General features: G+C 38.6%; 1 protein-coding gene across 8 annotated transcripts in view; it reads right to left on the minus strand.

Moving 5' to 3' along the window:
* LOC134528516 (leucine-rich repeat serine/threonine-protein kinase 1) overlaps window positions 1–24,384 on the minus strand; it is a 193,720-nt gene that overhangs the window by 24,847 nt on the left and 144,489 nt on the right. For all 8 annotated transcript variants that reach the window (XM_063362195.1, XM_063362197.1, XM_063362200.1 and 5 more), the window contains 8 exons: window positions 23,222–23,382; window positions 19,307–19,554; window positions 17,921–18,102; window positions 15,780–15,895; window positions 12,891–13,083; window positions 8,687–8,893; window positions 5,436–5,687; window positions 778–919 (listed from right to left, as the gene is read on the minus strand). In XM_063362195.1, the coding sequence (XP_063218265.1) occupies window positions 778–919; window positions 5,436–5,687; window positions 8,687–8,893; window positions 12,891–13,083; window positions 15,780–15,895; window positions 17,921–18,102; window positions 19,307–19,554; window positions 23,222–23,382 (1,501 nt within the window). The remainder of the gene's footprint in view (window positions 1–777; window positions 920–5,435; window positions 5,688–8,686; window positions 8,894–12,890; window positions 13,084–15,779; window positions 15,896–17,920; window positions 18,103–19,306; window positions 19,555–23,221; window positions 23,383–24,384) is intronic.

Here is a 24,384-nt window from a genome sequence, read left to right on the forward strand (position 1 = left end):
TTCAATGTTATAAGTTTGCAGTAGGAGACCAATGATCGGCCAAAATAATCGGGTACGTTTTGCCGATCATTATGATCGGCAAAATTAACAAAATCGGCCGATTATTTCGATCGGGGATCGGCATCGGCCCAGCTCTAATGCATAGGTTTTGCATCGTTAGCAGCCAAAGTTGCATTTTTTGTGTTTCTGTGCAACACTGATTAAAATACCCAAATGTAATAAATAACAGAAACTTTTTATTTTCAAAGGCAATGCTACTAGCTATTTCGTAATATGGTTTGAATTATTTCAGAAAAAAAGAACCAAGAATTTAAATATTCTCTATGTTCTTAGGATTTAACACGATAGAAAAAAACTAAACAATTTTTTTCTGAAAGAATTTTAAACCATACAACAATTGCATTTAAATATAAAAAGTTTTAGTTATTTATTCCATTTGATTCTCCTTATCCGTACTACATACTAAAAAAATAGTTAACAATGCAGTTTTGGCCACTAGTCATGCAAAAAGTATAACATGTATATGTTCTTTTTTTTTTTTTTTTTTTTTAATTAAGCTACTCAAAAAGTTTATAAGTTTAACTGTTCCAATGTAAATGTAAAATAACCATTCACCACAACAGGTTGAAATTTTCAGTAACACTTCCTGATTCGTAAGTCCAACAGAACCGTTCCAACACTGCAGATGGGCTCGACTGCGCAGCCACGCTCAGCGAGACAGCTCACGGCCGGGAGGGAGCGGGAAGGAACCGGAACGGCAGGCAGGGCGACACCCACCGTAGTCGGCCAGCTTGATGTGCACGTTGTTGGCAGCCTCGTCCTGGAAGGGCGGGGGCAGCTCCCACACCAGCACGTTCTCCGACTTGAGGTCGCGGTAGATGATGTGCTGCTGGTGCAGGTACTCAATGGCTCTGGCCGCCTGCAAGACACGTGCGCGAAACTAGTGCGTATAGTCCCTCCGCGCGGAAGAAGTGAAACTTCGTAATGTGGAAATGAAAATAGGAAGGGGCGGAAATTGATTTTTAGTGAAATCATATTGTATCAAAGCAAACTAAAATAAATCATGAAATCATTCAACGATAAAAGCTGTTTATTTAATTAAGCGAACGGGTTTCGCCCCAAGGAGAAAATTGACGCGGCGAGACCTCGGGGACATAGAGAAATGACACACACTCGCTCTGTCTCTTTCTATTCCCCCTCCCCAGGAGCGTTAAACGTTTAACGCAACCTTGTTGGAAGTCGCATTAGAAGTTTCACTTCAAAACGAAAAAAGAAAACATTAATTAATATCAATTGTTTGTCTAGTCTAGTGAGGTGATCTATAAACCTTAACGTATTGGTCTGCTATTTGTTTTGTCTTTAACGAACTGATAGTTATAGTTGTGGACAGTTATTGCAGTGGCAGTAATTATTGTTATGTACCGTGTTTTATCGCATAATCGTCGCACATTTTATACTAAAATCAAGTTTGAAAACTAGGGGTGCGACGTTTATGTAAGAAAAAAAATTTTGTTAGGTAAAATTTAGGGATGTGCGAGTACCCGATATATTCGGGTTCGAATCCACAATTACCCGAACCCGGAATAGTTGTATGTACATGGATTCGACAGTATTACAAATATTCACAAAAGTTATAAATCAATTTAATACGGCTCAAAAATACTAGCAGTGAAAAATATAATTAGGCTACTATTACGTAGGTATTTATAATATGATGTATCAAAGAAAGATATGTTAATTAAATAATTAACACAGTGACATTAAAAGAATTCGAGATTTTGAGAGCTTAAACTATAATTACGAATTTTGACGTATAGCAAACTATAAACTAAAAACAATTACATACCAACAAGGAAAAAAGTCTTAGCTATTTATTGGAGAAAAAATGGTTTCGTTTGCTGAAACGTTTATAAAACTGAGATTTCCCTGTGGCGTGCATTTTATTACGATTGAGTTGGAGAATCGAATATGTTTTGGTTTTCATATTTTATAAAGTGTTTATCATTAATTAAGTTTACATAATTATAAACATTTCAAGCTCAGTGTAATAAATAATTGCCAGTAGTTACAGTTAGAAAAAAGAGAACACACATTATTTTAAAATTAATCAGTTATTTTTAATTATTCTGTGCTTAATATTCGGAATCGGATTCATATCTCAAATATTGCCAGGGATTCGAATCGGATTCGAACCAAACTGAAAATCAAGGATTCGCACATCCCTAGTAAAGTTATTCATAAAAACAAAACCCATTCATGGAAAGTATGTTTATTTAAAAAGTGAAGTATAAAAGAGCACGCCAAACAATTTAAATTAATAAGTCATGTAACAAAAACCCTTTCTTCAACTTTAAATAGAAAAAAAAAAAAATCTGTGACCCGAATGCGAGACTGAACTAACGCATAACTATCGTCATAGTACACATTTACCAAGAAAGAGTGCGGGCCATCAGATGTAGTTAATTCGGCATTCGACAGAGAGTGCGCGTTGCATGCAATCGGCAAGATATCGATATTCAACTACATGTGCGTGCTCTAAATGGGAAGCTACATAACCAAACATGAATGATGCTAACTAATGCTGGCTACATTTTTATAAGCTGTACATTGCTGCGACGCAGACAATCAGATAAAGGTTATAATGTTTAAAAACATCTTTAAAAGAATTTTACTCATCAGACAACTTTGTTTTTCCGTTAATTAAATAAGTAAGTGGTAATGTCCGAATAAATATTAGATTTTTACTTTAAAAAAATTATTTTATACGGAAAAAAATACTTACACGAAGAGCTCGGAATCTAATAGCAGGACCAAAAAAAAATGCAAAAATTACGCGAGAGGTTTTTTTATCAAAATTTTGACACCCTAAAATATAGGTGCGACGATTATGCGTGTGCGACGATTATGCAATTAAAGAGGGTATGTTTGCAGAATGAGCCTACCTCAGAATCCTAGGGCAGCCTTGTTGCAACCTGTACTTTTGAAGCCCTGCCCACTGATAGCTATGTTGTTATGTTGTGTTTATTAATAATAAACTGTGGTTGCATACCCCTGCCTCTAATTTCTTCAACCGTTCCCACTTAGTGACTTAAAGGTTTGAACAAAAAAAATCAAGGAAATTCTGGACTTTTTAGTGATGTTTGTGATATTTTCTGGAATTCACTAATTTTTCAGAGTTTCGGTGACCTAGCAGACAATAGATCCGTTGCAGGGAATTTTACTCTGGTGGATGATCTACAATGTTAAGGCTTCTTCTACCATCACACACTGTAAAATTACATATGTGACTTTTTTTATTTAGATATTTAAAACCAAAAACTTTTAAAGGAATTAAAAAAAAAGAAAAAAAAACCTAACCACCCGGATAGCTATTTCTATTATACATTCATTATTAGAAAATGTTTATAGTTTTTTCTTGTAGTTGTGGTTCTCTCTCCTAGACTACAGGCCTATAGACAAGTTGTATATATAGTATTGGTCTGAATATAAGTCAACTTTCTTTGCTGATTTGGAAATCTCAAAACTAAGTGTCAATATATAAATGCATCATCAAAGAAAAATCAATTAAAATATCAGCAAACACAGTTTCTCTAATTTGGTTTTCTTCAGGTTTACTTATAATTTATGAGCTGTGAAAATTGTGATAAAACATTCATGGGATCAATGATGTTTAACATTTTATTGCTTTTCTTTGATATGCACTACTTCTACCGTTTGGTGTTAACTTTATGCTTTATTTAATCATGCCAAAGAAGTATAACTTCTAATGCATGAACCTAAGTACAAGTATCCATGTTATTCTTTCTATGACAACCAGTGAAGGCCAGCATTGTGTACGTGTCAAAGATATTATTTTAAACCAAAATTTGCCATTGCAAGAATCAGTGTAAGAACGTAAGGATCACCACCGACATTCACTGACACGCTAGATTTCTGAGCTCAGTGGCAGTCCTATAGGAGGGGCAATAGGAGCAATTCCCCCCCTTCACCCCACCCACAATCCAAAAAAACCACCATAACTACAAATTACTGGAAATATAAGAAACGTAATGATTTTAAGACATAAAAAAAAGTGTTAAAATAGCCTAAGGAGGAATTACTTATTACTTTTCAAAATTTCTGATTTCCATACCTACAGAGGCACAGAGGTGTGAAAAATATTAAGACTCAAGAATTCCCCCCCCCCCCCCCCCCCTTAAAATGAGATAATTTTATAGTCGACGAAAAATTATTATTCACCATTAAAACTGTGCACTAGTATCTTGTGTGGAATAAATTGAATTATTTTTGTCAATGTTACATGGCTGGGTGATTGTAGAATGAACACAAGAGTAAGGAAAACTGTAAAATATGAAACGTCTTGCTCTGAGTCTAATACCGTATTTACTCGCGTAAAGCCCCCCCCCCCCCCCCCCTTTTTTTTCCAAATTTCGACTCAAAAAAAGGGGAGGGGGCCTATATGCGAATTTGGAGGAAAATATAGATTTTTCTTTTTTTTTCAGGTATGAAAAACTAACATTTAATAAAAACAATATGAAATACCGCCACAACTTATTTAAACGCCAATTAAATTTTGATTAAATGAAACAGCTGGCGGAACGACTGGCAAGTCATGCGTCTTTGTTCTAATGAGGGAGGGTGGGGGAGGCAGCGACGCGGCAGGGGGGGGGGAGAGAGGCAGAGGCGTGGCTTAACCTCCCTCCTGCCAGCTAGCCAGCCAACCAGACACCACTTCCCTTCCTCGCTTCACTTCCCCTCTTCTACTCCGTCAACACTGCACATCAACACAAGCGCGCCAGTCCAGCTTTCTTTTATCATTATGTCGTCTGAGATATGACCAACTGCTTACGTCTGGTCACGCCTCACGACACGGTCCTACTGAGAGAGGACAAACCATAAAGTACCAGTCTCTGCACCACTGCCGCTCACAAATACATGGCTTTGCTGTTCGATGCGTGCCCAAGCTGCCCTGCCCTCAAATGAACCCAGAAAAAAACACGTTTTTTAAATTTTTTTTCCAAAAAAAAAAGTTTACCAAACAAGGACGGGGTGGTATACGCGGGCGGGGTCTTTACGCGAGCAAATACGGTACGTGGCCGTAACAGCTTTGAGCCACCCAAGACCCCCGAATGGAGCTTCTCGCTGAGCGACCCATTGATTTAAGGCTTGCTTCCAGTTCTTTAATGGAATTTTTTTTGTTCAATCTGGTGCGATTGAAAAACTCAAACAAGTAGGTGGATTCAGTCCCTCCTGGCACGCACGCACGGGGAGAGAGGACCGACCTGCAGGATGAGGGCCTGCAGCGCGGAGTGGCTCTTGCTCTGAGTCTAATACATAGCCGTCACAGCTTTGAGGCACCCAAGACCCTCCTAACCCTGCCCTCCTCCTCGCACGCACGCACGCATGCACGCAGACACGGGGAGAGAGGGGCAGACCTGCAGGATGAGGGCCCGCAGCGCGGAGCGGCCCAGCCGCGCGCCCGAGCGCCGGAAGTGGCGCAGCGCGGCGTCCAGCGCGCCCCGGGGCGCCAGGGCCAGCACCAGCGCCAGCGGCCGCGCGCACACGCCCACCAGCGGCACGATGTGCGGGTGGCGCAGGCTCAGCAGGATGTTCAGCTCCTGGCGCGCCGTGCAGTAGGCCTTGCAGGCGTACTGGAGCGGGTCCCGGTCCCACTTGCCCTGCGCCGCCTGGCCGGGGCAGACACGACACCACCACCGCTCGTATCCGAACGAACATCCCCCTCTCGCAGTCCCGTCGCCAGCGACACCAGGGGGGGGGGGGCAAGGGTAATTTGCCCCCCCTCCCCCCCCCCACCGTTCTGAAACTTTGAAGTGGTGGCAAGCGGGGGCAAAGAAAGTGCCGTGCAATCAATTTTCAGATAGTAAAACTGCTTAAATAGCACCATTTTCCACCTTGCAATACAAATTTTCCCCGGGGGAGGACCCCCCCGGACCACCCACGCTTCAATAGGTAGGGGGGGATTGATGATTCTTTATAAAAAAAAGGTATATATTGCCCCCTCCCCCCCCCCCCCCTTTGGAAATTTAGTTGTTGCACCCCTGAACAACACCACTCAAAACACAGTCAAAGTTCCCCTCGTTCAGAATTCTGTAATCGGAAACAAATCAAAGCCGTTCCCGTTCTTATTTTCCCCCTAAAGTGTTTTCCGGCTGTTCACAGCCGACAAGTCGTATTATAATGCGCTGCTGGGGTCAACGGTTCACTCAAGAGTCCATCATTGTCAGTTTTTATTTAAGTGCAGTGTTTCCTGTTTTATACTTGTTACATACCCATAACATTTCACAATTTATATATTTGGAATTCCCGTAGTAACTATGTACCATGTTTTCTCGCATAATCGTTCCACATTATATTCTAAAATCAAGTTTGGAAAGTAGGGGTGCGACGATTATGCGAGAAAAAATAAAATAATTGTTAGAATAAGTTATTCATAAAAACAAAACCCATTCATGGAAAGTACGTTTATTTAAAAAAAATGAAGCTTAAAAGAGCACGCCAAACATTTTAAATTAATAAGTCAAAAGCAACAAACAACCTTTCTTCAACTTTAAATAGAAAAACCAAAACTGTGACGCAAACGTAAGCCACTTGAATCTGTGACGTGTACTAACAAGTAACTATTGTCATAGTACACACTTGTCACAAAAAAAGTGTGGGCCGTCAAATGTAATTGACTTGGCACTTGACAGAGAGCGCGACGATTATTAGATAAAAGAGGGTAAATACAGAGAACGTTCCTTCATTCAGCATTCTGCAGTTCGTTACGTTCCGTATTCGAAACAAATCATGCCATTCCCGATCTTTTTTTTTTCCCAAGTGGTTTTCGGCTGTTCACAGCCGACATGTCACATTACTGCGCTGCTGGCGTCTACAGTTCACTCAGAGTCTAACATTGTCTGTTTTCATTTCAGTGCAGTGTTTCCTGTTTTATAGTTGGTTACACACCCATCAAATTTTTACATTTTCGTACTTGGAATTCCCGTAATAACTATCCTGACTTTGAAGATCTGGCATAATTGCTTCTCTGGCGTGGCCGTGGTTCCAAATAAAGCATCAATTAAGACTTTAACTCAGTACCCTATCATCTTGCGGTAACATCCTACCACCCACTCGACGTCTTGCAAGACCCTCATGTCGAGGTGCTATGTCCTAACAGTCATTGATCACCCAGCCAGATCTTGTACCCCTACTCACAGTCAAGGGATAGAAAGCTGCATTTTAGCTGCTGCTTGTTTTACAGCTGTCTTTATCTTTCACAAACCCCACCAATTAGTAGTGACAAGATTTTATGGTTTTATTTTTAGTCCAATATTGCTCTTACAACAGAGGATTTCAGTGTTGTTGTTGTTATTTTTTTTATAAAACCACCAAAATAGGGGTAAAATATATATGTTGCAAGTGTTAACTTAATTTTACATCATAGCATTAAAAAAATTTCAAACATACAAAAATGAGCCCATTTATTTTTATTGTTCTGAGTAGTTCTGTTCTAGACATACTTTTTACAAATTATTATATTAAGTTCATCATGAATCAGTTTAAATGACACTGTTTTGGTGATAATAAGTATTATGAAACATTCAAGTGTTATATTTGTTAAATAATACACTATTATTATGAATAAAGTATAAAAACAATAAGATCAAAATCTTACGTTTCAAAAATGAAATTCGTCTACATATAAAACCATAAAAAACACTGGTTACACGTAAGTAATAAATTAACACTAATCAGTGTGCCAAACAGAATAATGGCGCGTTAAAGAGAGCCTACTGTATTCCAGGCCATTAAAACTCTCCAGCAAAAATTTATTTAATTAGTTTTATCGTTCTGAATGTATATGTTTTAGACCAATTTATTATGAATTCTTTTATCCTAAAAATGAAGCATATTAATTTTACCACTCTTTTGATGAGTAAGTATTAAAAAATCAGCTTTTATAAAAATTAATCAATAACACTAAAAATTTTTGTTTTTAAAATGAAATTCGACTAAAATAAAAAAAAATTGGTTGTCTGTAAAGTCTGTTTACGGAAGATAGTTTAACGTGACAACGTCATAACAAAACATTGATGAAATGATTGCATACATTTAAGAATAAAATTGAATCATTATTATTGAATTATCACTATTTTGTATGGATACAAAGAACGAGTGAAATGAAATCTACAATTTAATTGATAAATTTACTTTTATTTGCACTCATTAATTCAAAGATGTTTATTACTTTAACAAAGAGATTATTTTAACTTGATAACTTTTATACATGTTTGCTATTTAACTTCTTCCAATCTGTGTTATTCTGTTAAGGATAGGACGATGACAGGAAAAGTAGGAAACTAATGGGAGTGTTTCAAGTTTAATGTGCCTGGAAAAAGTCAAATCGATGGTTGTTCCAATCGAGTGGAAGAGAGATAGATGCGGCGCAAGCGTACAATGAGCGTAACGGGATGCAGCGTAATGGGACAAAATGCATAACGGGACACTTTTTCGTGCGTGCAGCCGGCGTTCATCGATTTATTAGACGTCATGTCAAAAGACCATAAAATGTTGTCTCTACTGATTACGCCTTGCAACTAGGACATTGTCAATTTCCCTGTGTCCTCCAGGTTCTGAGGAAACCTCCCTGACTCCCCGGGGGTTGCCTGCGTGCGGGGGCACAGACCTTGAAGGCCATGACCGCGGACTGGCGGGCGCTGGGCCCCGGCTGCACCGGCTGAAGCATCTTCATCGCCACGTCCGCGTACGTGTTGGAGCCGCGCAGCTTGCACGAGCCCTTGAACACGAAGCCGAACGCCCCGCGGCCCAGCAGGTGCGCCTTCTTGATGTTCTCCGGCCGGATCAGGTGCCTCTCCCCCAGGTCCATGAAGATCTGCCGAGGGGGAACAAGCGCAGTCGCAGGAGGAACTTCCCTCCGCGGCACTCAACGCAATCTGGACACTCGGAACCAATGCCTACCCGGGCACACACGCGGTGCGCAGAGCTTCAGGAGAAACAACGCAATTTCAAAACTACTCAACATATCCGAGTAAGGTGTGCTTACGAAAAGCATTTAAGAGTTTGCCGAGGGCCGAAAAGTACTTTTGATTTCGGATTAAGTTTTTAAACTGTATTTTTAGAAGAGTCAAAATAACGCATGTTTTCAGAGTAATTTTTTGGCGTAAAACAACCAGTACAGATTCCTGAAAGCACTTAAGGGACTTGCTTTACAAATTTATTTTCATTTCTCCGCCATGTAATGTTACGGTCACCGCTCATGTGCACGACGAGAAGACTGCGCGCCAGTCCAGAGCAGACACCGCGCTAGAAGCACCAGCGAGCGTCACGCTTATCATCCCGCCTCGCCGACACACATACACCACTGACGAGGCAGACCACCTTCAAGTTGGGTCTCACACTTAAAGTTAATTTTTTTTAAATTTTTGTCATTTCTGTAATTTTGACACTATAACATTCATGCATTTGTTGTTGTCATAAATATTTTCCATGGATACTTAATAGGTAGAATATAATCGGAGTAAATTGTCGCACTAAGTGTTTATGATTATCACTTGCGCGACATTTTACTCCCGTTACATTTCATTACGTTAATATTGGTTTAAAATATTCATCACAGAACAAAAAATACAAGGAAGTTAAAGTGTTAAATTTACAAAAATAGTGCTTCAAAGCCCACAACAGCATTAATTTTGACGCAAAACAGAATAATCCCAAAAGTGTAGATACTATATAGAAGCGAGTTTCCTAAAATATCTAATTAAGTTCCAGGTGTGTCTAGAATACTGTAGTTATATTAATTGATGTGGTGAAGTCAAAGGGGTGTAAGTGACCACTATAAATATTATTTTTAGTTGAAAGTTGAAAGTTAATATGAAACTGTTCGTATACAAAGGTACGTATATTGTTTGGTTCCTAAGGGACAGATATGTTCTCTAAGATTGTGCTACAATTGAGCAAGTTTTTTGAACTACTTAACAAAATTTTTAAGCTCTTTGGAAGCTCTGAGATTTGTTTTCTCAAAACTAATCTACTATATTAATTTATACAACTTTGATTCATTCTTACTGCCTAAATTTAAGTAAAAATAAAAAATTCTATGTATTATTTAAGATTATTTGCTACCAAATGAATATGTATTGAAATACCCATGGTTCTAGTTATTATGTTATTACTCGAGAACTACCAAAGCTATTTATGATTTATTTTGTTTTGTTTTCTAAAGCAGCGGTTCCCAAAAGGTTGTTCAGCGGAAACCCTGGGGTTCCGTGGCAGGGGCAAGGGGCTTCCGTGAGTCAGGACGAATGCCATATGAAGCAGGCACAATTATTGCCAAACAACTCTCTTTGAAGGATTTGGGGGTTCCGACAAAAGAAAACTAACTTGATCATAATGGTTCCCTGGCCGAAAAAAATTGTGAACCGCTGATGTAAAGCTTATTTCCTACATTATAAATTTTTAAAGAAATTATTTACCAATTGGTTAAATGTTGCATGTTGTGTGTATTGTTTTTGTTCTGTCTGCATGTATCTGTGTTGTTTCAGGGTGGCCAGCAAGTCAGTATAAAAAAATTCCCTGACTTTTCCAGGTCTTAAAGAAAATTTCCTGACCACTATCAAATACAAAAATTTTACACGATATAGTGTAGGCCTATCAATGCAGCTACTTAAAATGCATTAATTTCTCAGCAAAGATACAAAAATAACAATGTGGCAACTATGCTAACACAGAATTACTGAAATTTTTAAATTATATGTGAGTAATAAGCAACATGTAATAAATTTATTCAATGGAAAAATTGACAAAAATATGATTATTCACCCTGGCGGCTTCAAACTCTTCACAGCAGTTCACATAAAATAAATTGCACTTTAATAGTGTGTTTATTAAGTAGTTTAAACATTTGATCACACATTTGAAGATAGCATGCCTGTTGATGTAATGTTCAACAAAATGACAAGCACAATGTTCTAAATCTGAATAAAGTTGGTATTGTTAATAAATAAATAAAAATGCTGAAGACACAGGTATAATTACTGAAAACTATCCAAAATCTCACTTCTCATGTTTTTTGTTAGCCATAAGTTTCCCACACAGTCATCCTAAATTGTAAAGAAATTACTAGCTGAAAAAACTTGAAACATAGATGTATACACACTTGTTTTCTTTTGTAGCTGCGAACAACATATAACTAATTCAAAGACAAAATTTATTTTTCAATAAGTTCAACTTCCCTCTGTGCATTTAACATAAGTGCAGCTTTTTTTGCCTCGAGCTCCTTTACCAGAGTGGCAGCTTTCCTCTTCTTCAACATTTCCTTTGATAACGCATATTCTGCTTCCTGTTTCTTTTCATTCACTTTTTTTGTAGCGAGCATGAGCATTTTTTACAGAATGAAACAGATGATTAACTTGTTCAAACCTCCAACGTTGGTGACAGCATCATACACGACTCTCCTTGCAATCAATTACCACGTTTCCATGTAGGGTTCATAACGTTTTAAGAACACTTACCGATTCGATAACGTCCATGGAAACAGGTTCCAAAACGTTATGAGTTTCAAGGTCGATACACCAAAATTGTAGGATGGAATGGGATTGAGCAGAGGGAAAAATGGCATGGAAATGGTTATCGTATTGGAAACGGATAGAAAGTAAATACGCACAGCATTTGTTACCAACGGCAGTTGTTTATAACACTTTAAAGTGTGTTGTTGTTTAAAAATGACGAGTGTTAGTAGGAATGTGTGGACAACAGAAGTGTTAGTTTTGCTTATCCATTCTATTTTCGTACGGAAAGTATTTCGGACGTAGTAGAATGACAAATCACCTGTTTGTCTTTATTTATTTCATGTGAGCCAACATAAATTTCAATGTCGCCACCCTTATAACAAGCAAATATATCGAGCGAATCAAGTCGTTTTTAACTGGATCTAAATACTAAATATTGCATGGAAACTGGTATCGTACACAAACTAAATTGGATACCCGAAACGTTTTAAACCCGACATGGAAACATGGTAAGTGATTCTTCTTTCATATTCACTATCAAACTTTCAGCATTTACCGAAAAACTTTACTGAGTTAGACAGCAGTTAACATGAAGTTTAAGATAAAAACCTAAATATCACATCTGCATTTTGAAGTGTCAGAGAAATGATAATACCAAGCGCCTAGTGTTTGATTTTAAAAATACCGAACACAAAAACGAAACTAGCAAACCGCTATTTTGGGGTACAGCCTAACCACGAAATCTGTGTAGATACACATTAAAATGTGGAGAATACTTACGTGATAAAAAAACACTGCGGCGACTTTCCACTTCAATCGGCATTCGCAGTTTCGCATATCAATCACATTAACAACGTATTACCTAACCAAGAAGTCAATAACGAATAAGTGCATAGCGACGCTCACGTTTCTCGCAGTTGCACATTTTACATTCAATTATGATATTTTCGACTGCATTGAGTACCAATCTCAATATCTCGCAGTCACGCATTACAATCGATTACGAAAAGTTTGATTGCTCTCGAAGACGTAGTCTGACGTGTTACTAGTTGAACATCACGATACATTTAATAAATACACACGTGCTTTTCAAATCTGGAATGAAGATTTATGTTTAGAAAAGATTTTGAATCGCTAAACACATGACATTTTTCATAAAAGTACATAAACGCAGACTGAATCACTTACAAAAAATTTCCCTGACAGCTAAAAAAATTACCTGACTTTTCCATGACTTTTCCTGGTTTTCCCGGTCGCTGGACACCCTGTGTTTGTATCGTGCCTACCACCCAAGGCATGCAACAGGTATTAAATAAATAAATGAAATGAAACGGAGTGTCAGGGGTGGTGGGGGGGCGGTACCGTGTCGGGGGCGACCTGCGCCAGGGGCACGTCGCCGTGCGAGGGGCAGCCGATGCTCTTGCAGTTGTAGGCGGCCAGGATGCACTCCTCCACCATCCAGCTGTACAGCACGGCGGGGCGCGCGGGCTCGTCCGTGGCCGAGCTGCCGTCGGAGCCCTGGTGCTCCGGGTGGCCCTCCACCGACGGCATGCGGCTGGGGACACGCGCGGCCCTCTGTGACCGACCCTGCCCGACCCTTCCCCCCGCGGTGCAAGGGCTCCACTGCAGTTCCAATCAATCATTGATATGCTTCATGAAGGAAGACAAGAGAAAAAAAAAATTGGCTGTCTGTAAAGTCGGTTTACGGACGATAGTTTAACGTGACGTCATAACAAAACATTGATGAAATGATTGCATATTTTTATCAATAAAATTGAATCATTTTTATCGAATTATCAATATTTTGTATGGATAGAAAGAAGGAGTGAAATTAAATTTACAATTTAATTGATAAATTTACTTTTATTTGCACTCTTTAATTCAAATGTGTTTATTACTTTAACGAAGAAATTATTTTAACTGTAACTTTTATACATGTTTGCTATTTAACTTCTTCCAATCTGTGTTATTCTCTTAAGGATAGGATGATGATAGGAAAAGTAGGAAACGAATGGGAGTTTAATGGGAGTTCAAGTTTAATGTGCCTCGAAAAAGTCAAATTGATGGTTGTTGCAATCGAGTGGAAGAGAGATAGATGCGGCACAAGCGTACAATGAGCGTAATGGGACACAGCAAACGGGACAATGTGTGCAACGGGACACTTTTTCGTGCGTGCAGCCGGCGTTCATACATTTATTAGACGTTGTCACGTCAAAAAGGAACATCCAAAAATTTTTTTGGGCTAATGTCATGTTAACAGCAAGATAATTAGTAGAGACAAGATTTAATTTTTTTTTAGCCAATTTCATTTTTAAAACCAGAGATTTCCATGTTATTGGTTTTTTTTTTTTTATGAATTCTATTCATAAATATAGCACAATTTTTCAATAAATACGACACTTACTGGTTAAATCATACCTACTTCACCAAAACAGTGCCTTTTCGACTAAAACATGATTTACTTTTAAAAAATAATAATTTTAAATATGCACGTCTAACTGCTGGAAACAATGAAAAATAAATCAAAACTACATGTGCAGTTGAAAAATGTACGAATGTTGTAATGTAAAATTTAGATACTAATAACAGTTGCAATAAAAAAATAAAAATAAAACAATATATTTAGAACATATATTTTGGTAATAACTCCATGCTAATTAAATTACATTAATTTAAATTAACATATTAAAAAATTACATTTTTGTATACTGAGTTGAGCTTTGATTAAATATTCAGATTAATTTTATACATTTTTGTTACATTTTGGTGTTTTATAGTGCATTGACCAGCATTTTCCTGGAGTGTTTGGGAAACTGTAGGAAAACCCAAGTCAGGATAGCTCGACAGCAGGGCCGGATTTAGGGGAGGGCAACCGGGGTGAAAGCCTCGGGGCCCCAACAAACGGAGGGCCCCCACAATAGAGAGTTCGGAAAAAAATCTTTCAAATTCCGACAAGTAACAACTAGTAAACAAACATCTTTTCCTTTGATATTCTATTTTCGCTGTTTTACCTTTACCTACAGTACTTTGTACATACATGATTATATTATTGTTAAATATTAATTAACATTAAAATTTAATTTCACATAATACTTGTCTACGATTATATTTATGTATATTTTTTAAATACTAAGAGAATCGACTTGATTTCACAATAAATTATTTATTGGAAAACTCGACTGAAAAAAATTGTTTATTTTATTTGTAAAATAATTTGGGGCAGGGGGCCTCCGCTCCTCTGTTGCCCCGAGGCCTCCAGACCTCTCAATCCGGCCCTGCTCGACAGAGACTTGGACCAGAGTCCTGTGGAATGCAACACCAGTGTCTTATCACTGCGCCACCGCGCACCATACCTCCAAGATTACCGTGGACTACGAACCACATGTATACTGACTCAAGTGCTAATACTTTTATGTGTTTATAACACTTTCCAGACTAGCAAGTTAGCCAGTGTTCAATGTGACTTGACATTATTGCACATTTTTTTCAAATTTAACTCTTAGATCTTAACAAATTTATTTTCATTCCCTCACATTATAATGCTTGCTCGAAATTTGTTCTTTTCAGTCTTAAAATACATCTTAGACTAGTCGCCAACTGTAAGCAATGAGAGAACGTTATATTTAAGAAACACGGAAGCTTTTGCCTGCATATCTACAAGTGCTGACAGACAGACCAATACACTGCGCACTAAGACTTAACCTGAAAATGATAACGGACCTCCAGACGAAAGCACTGTTGTTATTTTTCGCCATGGGGACTCATTGACCGATGAAATCTCCAGAAAAGAAAAGTACTACATTTTACGCACGAGTGCAAGCATAATTTCACCATAACCGTAGCCATGGTGGCAGATACGGGGGGAGGGGGAGGGGCGGGGCAATTGCTGGAATTAAGAAGCCCCTCACTAAGAGGACCCCGCTTCAGCTTGCAAAATCGTGAATGTGAAACAGGGGTTGATACCCGTAAATGTCAAAACAACGTTTTTAGGAAAAAAAAAATTCCGTGTATTTTAAAGTTTTTTGCTTATTGCACGCATATAGGCCCACTTATTGGCAGTATACACCATGCAAGCATCCTGCCCAGAGGTGACTTGTGTCACTTAAAACCAAAGCGCAAACTCTCGGGCCGCCCCTTTGCTCCTCAACGGCGTGAATTTCCGCGGGCCCCCCTTGCGAAACCTACAGATCCGTGCCCCTGACCATAACCACTACGTCGCGGCTACGTCCGTACACTCGCGGGAAGGAATACCTGGATCCGGCACTATCCGGGCCGACGCCGCTGTCGCCGTCCGAAGTGCAGCTTTCCTGGGACTTTCGCCCGTGCCGCCCGCCGTAGTGGCCATCCTGGTCCACCCAGTTGAACGCCTGGGGCAGCACGACACGAGTGCATGTGAGACACACACGCACAACCTTCCCACGACTTGTTGCTTTGAAATTAAACATTTTTTTTTTTTTTAAATATGTTAGGCAATAAAAATACATGCAAAATTTATACATCCCCATTTACATTAAACTTTAAAGATAAAATACGCAGTTTAGTTACATTTACGTTAAAATATGACTTTTAAAAAAAAATTTTTTTTTTTACTGCTTAATGAACGATTGCCAGAGTTCAATTAAAATTTTAAAAAAGTATTCATAGATGATGTTGTAGCATTGCAGTATACATTCCTTTTATACTAATAAATCGGTTGTTTCGTCTTTCAGACAATAAAAATTCTCAAATGAAAAGGAAAGAAAATCTTTTTATTTCATATAACGAACTATAACAATGTGAATTGCAAGATTTTGTTTCTGTTATGTTCTTTTTCCCCTGTCATTTGACTAACAGCTTCTGCTACTCAAATGTCTGGGAAGTGATTTCAGCAAATACGCAAAATCTGGAATTGGTACAGAAACATTAAATATAAATTTTTGAGCTCTTCTTATTTCAGATAAAACTTACGCTTGGTCTCACATGCTCTATTGGTTATTTTCTTTTCTTGTTATCGCTATTGTTTGTGGACTTTTCCTGCAAATGTTTCCTGTCAGCTTCCTTGCATGTTAAATTTAATCTTAAATTTTCTAAACAGATATTTCACAAATACTATCAAACAGCGGTAAAAATTCACACAAATGTTCGTAATTGAACACTAGGCCTGCGCAAATTTTTTTTTTATGCGAAGCAAATATCATATAAAATGTATAAAATATTTGCAAAGTTAAATAGAATTGTGAATATTGAACTAAATGAAGCTGCATTACACTCATTTTATAAACAAACAAACAAACAAAAAAAAATCTTGAAGTAAAATAAAATAATTGTTTAACATTTGCAATGTTTGAACTAACTAAATGATCAGCCAAATGAGCACAAATATATAACATAAACCAACAAAAATTATAAAATAAACATGCATAATATTATCTTATCATTCATAAAAGCAAATGTTTTGTTTTTAAGTAACCAACTTTATTCGAGCGAAATATATATATAAAAAAAATTATAATTTTATGAGCGAATCTTAGAATTCCAATGTTTTAAAGCTTTGCTAAACTTCACATCAGACACAAAATTTTTCATCACACCCGAAGAATCAAATAAAACCAATATCAAATTTCCTGGCAAAAGGAAAATTAAATATTAAAAAGAGCTTCCATTGATTCGCTTAGTCGAAGCTAGGCACAGGCCTACTGATCACTTGCGTGACCACTTGCAGGTCAAAGAATAACATTTAGCGAACACCAAACACAAAGAGAGCTATCGGAATAAAAGCAGAAAACAATTAGTTAACGAAAAGGAAGATGAAATGGCAGACTCGCGGTGTGCCACTGAAATGACTAAGGCTAGGATACAAGGTGGGAGGCCATAGCATGGCGAGGATTGAGGAATGGTATTTGATTGCACAACAACATTATTCAATTACGTTATTTAATTAGGCCAAAAAACAAAATGAAACAACAACAACAACCAATATGGTCAACAAAAATATCCAGAATCAATTAAATTGATAATACACACAGCAAAATAATAAGTGAACGAGCCATTATCAAGGCCACAAAAAATAGAGAACAGGCTTCTAGTTGTACAAGTTACGCCGGCGAAACATTGCGCGGTCCCATTACGAACCATCAAAAGGGGGGCATCACGAGGTAGACGCATTGAAAACAGCAAAATTACAACAAAGTCGTTATGTAGGGAAAACCTACTACATAATGCACGTTACATGCGTTACATGCGTAAGTTACATTTTAAAACAAATGAATAATGTTGTTGTGCAATCAAATACCATTATTCCTCAATCCTTGCCATGCTATGGCCTCCCACCTTGTATCCTAGCCTTAGGCATTTCACCACCGAGCCTACAAGGTCTGAACGTCCGAGGCGCTGCGGCGAGAGCACGGACCCACCTCGGCCAGGGGTCTGAGCCCCGGGCCCGGAGCGCCGGCCTCCGGCTGCTGGCCGCCCCAGAAGTCGCCCCGCTGGGGAGCCCCCGGGTCGTAGTCCGCCTGCGTGGAGGCCAGGCAGCGGGGACACGGAACCAGGCGGGTCACCAGGAACCGGCCCTCCGACGTGTGGACGAACCGCGTGCCTGCGCCAGTCACAACACGACCAATCACTTCAAACCCGAGTTTGAACATTTCGTCCGGCCGTCGGGTCTACTGGCTGGCGAGCCAAAGGTCTCGGGTTCGATTCCCAGCCAGGGTGCAGATTTTGTCGCTTAAGGCAAATTTTGATGTGAATTCGATGAACATCTAATGTTTTGTATAAGGGGTCATGAAAGAATCTTGGCGACACAAAAATAGGATACTTTGAAACGCCCACGACGTCCAAACTATACACTCAAGGCTGACAGATGAGAAAAGATAATACTCTGGAATGCTGCTAGCAACAGCACCCCTTCCCTTTCACAGCTCACCTACCCAGGTGACCATTGTATAGCACAGCAATCTTTCTTCTCTGACAAATGGCTTATTAACTACAGACATAAAACTCTTTTCCTCATAACTGCTGCCGTTTAATCTCCCAAAACATGCAATGCAAATCACTCTTCTGACAGAAAGTGGCTCCAGAAAAGCTGTTAGTAAATATGGTATACATTTACTAATTTAAATATGACTTTTTTTTTTTTTTTTAATTTATGTGTGTTTGAATTGTGATTTTTATCCCATAAAGTATTTATAAACTCATAATAAAACAGTTTGGGGTTGCATTTTATATTCAAAGTCGCAGTATTTTCGGGTGAATACAGTATTTGATTTGTTGCATCGTTCCAGTGGCACAGTGTATCGATTTCAATTTCGTTGTTGTGTCCGTGTTACAGCTGTTCACAACACTGAGGGACTGATAGTTATAACTAACTACCTGCGATCGCCATGTGATTTTTCGGGTGAATACAGTATTTGATTTGTTGCAATGTTCGAGTGGCATGAGGTGTATCGACTTCAATTTTTTTGTTGCGTATATTTTACAGCTATTCACAACACAGGTAGTTGTAACTAACTACCTGCGATCGCCATGTGGTTTTTCGAGAGAATACAGGATTTGACTTGTTGCATTGCTTCAGTGGTACGTGGTGTATCGACTTCAATTTCGTTGTTGCGTCTGTTTCACAGCTATTCGCAACACTGAGGGACTGATAGTTATAACTAACCACCTGCGATCGCCATGTGGTTTTTCGGGTGAATAGAGTATTTGATATGTTGCATTGTTCCAGTGGCATGCGGCGTTGACTTCAGTTTCGTAGTCGCGTCTGTGTTACAGCTGCTCGCAACACTGCGGGATGCATGACTCACCGAGCGTGGGGTACCAGTCCTCCAGCAGGACGTCGATGTGGTCGACGGCGAGCGCCAGCAGGCGGGCCGTGTGCTCGGGGCTGGGGTCCAGCACCACCGCCTGGTACCCCGCCGGCTCCCCCGCGCCGCCCAGCTCGTCCGCGATTGGCCGCCTGATGACCAGCGTGTCCACCGGGAAGTAGACCTCCAGGATGGACGAGCTCTGCAGGTCCACGTCCGACCACAGGCCCTCCAGCTTCAGGCGGAACCTGGCGCGGCGAGCGTTCCCCCCGGTCAAGCCCACTCCTTCGACATCTCCCACCCAGGGTGGCCACCAGGGAAAAATACTTCCTACCAACTTAAACAAGAAAAACGTACTACTAGACTTGAAAAAAAACCGTACTAAATTATAATTTCTTATGGTTTTTAACAATTTAGGAAGTTATTATGACATTGCAATGCTCGAACTTAAATATCACACCACACACACATAGTTTTTAAAAATAATTACGCTTAATAATAAAACATATTGGTGTTACTGTAATATTATTATATTAAAGATGAAATGTACTAGATCTGTACTAGACCACTAAAAAAGTTATAAAAGTACTAGATCTGGTACGAAAGTACTAACTGTGGACAACCCTGCTCCGACTACAATTCAACACTTTGTTAAATAATCACAGTGCAAGTGTCTAAGAGAACTTTTTATTACAAGGATTTTGGTTCATGACAAAAAAAAGGGGGTTGTCTTTAAAGTCGGTTTATGGACGATAATTTTACGTGATGACGCCATATCAAATTTTTTAAAATTCTGTTTTTAAAAAGCCCGCCTTAACCTTTTTGATATTATAAAAGATTTTCGTGCACAGTGGTTGGCCGGTTCTTACACGCTCGGCTCAGGTGGAACGTGACAATGAGTCATGCTTTTTCGTGCATGCAGCCGGCGTTCATCGATTTATAAGACGTTATCACAAGTCTACCAGAATTATTCATTATAAGGATTTTGGTTCATGACAAAAAAGTATTTTACAGCATAAAATTTATTCACAGCAGAATGCACCCTAAGCCTTTAACTAATTAGTAATTAACGAACAAAACATTCAAGCATAACTTTAAATTACAGAAAAATTGGAAGTAAACAATGGCTACAGAACTATAATCACAATCAGGTAAATATACAGTATGGACGACACATGGATGAAATTAATTATTGTACTTTTTCAATGGGTATCAGTTGAAAATGGTTTTATCATAAATCCACAAATTTGGGAATATCAGCGAATACCGATTCCATCCGTACATCACTACTGATCACCAAGGACTTGACATACTTGAACAGAAATTTTCAAAACACTATCAAGAGCAATCAGTTCTCACAAAAAGTGTCCATGGTGCTTAAAGGAATTGTTTTTAAAAAACAACTTTTTATTAAAATGTACTAAAAAAAAATAAACCTCGGAGTAAATGACATCCCAAAATTTTTGGTACCTCCCCAACAACATATGTTACTATGAGCAAAATCTGAATATATATGTGTGTGTATATATATGAGTTTGTTAAGTGTGTTTCATCAGCAAAAGTAAGAAATCAGATATGCTTTTCATTAATGATAAAAATTCAATTCATGACTTAGGTAAGTTCCTCTCATGTAAAATAATTTTACTTATAAAATTTGTGACATCCAAATCAAGTTAAATAAATGTTCTCTTACAGATATTATAATTACATTAGAAAGTGGAGAAAGGCATTGACTTTTGACCTAGTGCTTTTACACCTAGAGTAAGAATAAGGATAGTAGAGGCCTGTCAAAGTTCAGTAGCGTTAAAAATGATGTGAAATTCTGAACATTCATTGAATGCAATGAACAATCATGAATTAATTTTTGAGTTATAGATTTGCTATCATTTAGTTTAAATGAATTGATTATGATAGTTACAAGTAAATTTCATTCTTAAAAAACAAAACCTAAGAATTTAACTTTTTAAAAAAAATCTCATATCAATTATAATTCTTGGTGTTAAATATCACTACCATGCAAACACATACATACCTAATATGAAATAGAATAAAAGAACAACTTTTTAATGCTCCAAAATAACAAGAACCTTTCTACAGTTTTGTAAACAATTCATGTTGACAAGTAAAACTAATGAAGGATTTCCATTTTCATGAGAGTGAAAAAATTATTTTTCATTTTCATTTTGTTAAAAACAGCAGCATTTGCACAGCTGTGATGATGATTCCTTGATACAAGTGTGAGATCACTTCGGCACCAGGTAACACGGGAGTGGTGGTGCCTGGGGTTTTCGAGACAGGGTGATGCTGCAATGGTTCCCATTGCCTTCTGGTGCGTGGAGATGAAGGGACAGCACAACACACAGCCCTGGACCACGGAAAGAGTACCGTATGTACCTGAATAATATTGCTAAGATTTTTACTAAAACTGTGTAAACTAAAAGTAAGGGTCACATTACAGTTGTGAAATTCTATTTTGCAGTCGGAAATGGCCTTAGTTGGAAAAAAAACTACAGGCCCTGCCTCTTAAAGGTGTCACTTATGCCACTTTAGACTGCTGTTAATTACTGCCTCCTGAACTTCCATTTAACTGAAACGTATGGAAAAGTTACCTAACTGTACATATCAATGTGAAATAAACGAAGTAATCAGAAAAGAATCATTTGGAAATGAAATAAAACCTCATGAACCGAAATGAATCAAAACCTTATTTATGTCTGTAAACTACATCACTTATGACACTTTAGTCCCAGCTTTCTGGAACTCTGCACCAATGTGACGGATGAAAGACGCAGGATGAAGAAGAGGGTGGAATGGAGTTAGTGACTGGGTTCTCTCTGCTTCGCTTCACTGCGGCTGCTGGGGAAGGCAAACCACTTGTAATTAAAAGTTTGGGGTCGCATCATATTCAGTCACAATATGTTCGGGTAGATACGGTACTTTCCACGAGTGGAAAAATTCTGTCGTCTCGACCGGGAATCTGAAAGCCTTTACAAAGCCCTAACTAAGCGGGATCCTGGACATGGCTTTCAACTGCCAGGACAAGACATCAAGGGGTAACGGGGAGGGGCTGAATGAATGCCCTAAACGAAAAACGAAATTTAATAATAAAGCCTTCAAAGAGCTGAGCAACCTCTTATGAAGGCTCTGCGCGGACCACCGCGCATGCACCAACCCCGGGAGTGGAGGCTATAAGCATGGCTCATCACAACACTGGCGCGCTGTTTGAAAGTAGCGAGACCTGACCGCTGCAAATCAACCCGGTACGTTGTAGTTACCAACTTGACATTTGTTGAAAGTCCCAAATGAAGATGAACGCTTTCCTGAAATATTTAATGGAAACTGAAAGGCGCCATCTTGGCTTCAATGGTTTTAGGCCATAAGAAATATTGTTGTGCGTCTTTTAAAATTAAGCCTCACTAAAGCATAGTGATTAATATGCCCGAAGTTAAAAGTGACGGGGTGTTTTCTCTAGTTTACCCATTAAAATTCTTTATATTAATGTTAGTTATTTTTTTGTGTTGCTCAAAATGATTGGCCAACAAATTCACTGGTTGGCCATCATGGATTTCTCAGATAATACGTATTTTAACGTTGGTAGTTTACACAAACCAAACTTGGTCCAAAAAAAAAAAATTCATAAATAGAACGTGTATCAGAATATTTAAAATTGAATCGTGATTAAAATAAAATAATTGTATAATGTATTAATTTTTTTGTCATTCATTATTTCATTGTTATTACCACATGTGCGACCGTAACTTGAGATGAAAGTCAGCATTATTGTTGTATTACTAAGTAACAGATTTCTCTGTAAAGTTATTTAAAAAAAAACAAAAAAAAAAAACAAGATTCATATTACTAGTGCGGGACTCGCGCGGGAAGGAGAGGCGCGAGCGCGTGACACGGCCGCCCCACCTGAGCTGGCGGTAGTCGACGGGGCAGTTGCGCAGGCCGGGAAGCACCTCCTTCAGCCGGAACAGCGTGATGTCGGAGTAACGCAGCTCCATGCCCGTCTGCCAGAGCACCCACTCCGCGCGGATGTCCAGCATCTGCGCCAGCCTCGCGTCCTGGATCACCTGCGAGCATCCGTCCCAATCCGCACACTCGCACCCATCATCAGAAAATAATACACATTTTATTTGTTACAGTTTCACGCGAACGTGGCGCGAATCGGTAACCGTCTCGCTTAAGTTAGGGTTTATTTTGTTAAGTTGGTAATTATTTTCCTTTGATTTATTTATTTATTGCCGCTTCATTTGGATTATCTCTTTGCGTTAAGGATCATAAAATTAATAAATCCGTTCTTTTACGTCGTGCGAGTGCTGTCGGTGCTTCCGGACTGGGCGATGATGTGGGGCCCCCTGCTCTGCTATTTTTCTTTTGCCTTCAGCAAGCGCCGCTGGTAAAGAGGGGGGGTTGGTTTACTGACAGTACAGGTTTTTGATGTTTTTGACATGAAATTATATTTGGCCCTCTCTTGGCGAGCGTGTGCACGGTTGTCAGTCCTGGTCTTGAACGTAGAGGCCAGCCGGTGACATATTATATAATTATTAATATTTTTACATGACTACGAAACGTTTGTGGGAACCTTGGTGGTAAGCACAAACTAGGAACAAAACAGACAACATTACAAACCAAACAACACAAAATGAACAAATACTAACAACACCACAAAAAAATATTAATACATGGAAACATAGTTAAGTACAACCAAAAAATCTATAATATTAAAACAAATGCTAAAAAGTAAAAAATATAAAAAAAAACAATGTTATTAATTATGAAAATATATAAAATTGTATAAATTTAAGGATGGGCAGATGAAAGAATTTATCAAGGTGAATTTTATAACTGGTTAACTGTAAGAAGTTCTCATATCATTTGTTGAAATGATTTATGAGTCTGTATACAAACAATATCATTAGTTTTTTTTAAGGTATACACAATAGGTGGCTTAAAGCTAACTGTAAATGTACACCCACTGTTGACCTTAAAATTACGTGAACTACAACTGATATTAAACCATTTAGATGTTAAGAAGAAACTTGAATTTTTTATAAGTATTTTCTAAGTCCTAG

This window comes from Bacillus rossius, chromosome 1 (genome assembly GCF_032445375.1).
Source record: "Bacillus rossius redtenbacheri isolate Brsri chromosome 1, Brsri_v3, whole genome shotgun sequence".
In the NCBI taxonomy this organism is placed as follows: Eukaryota; Metazoa; Arthropoda; class Insecta; order Phasmatodea; family Bacillidae; genus Bacillus; species Bacillus rossius.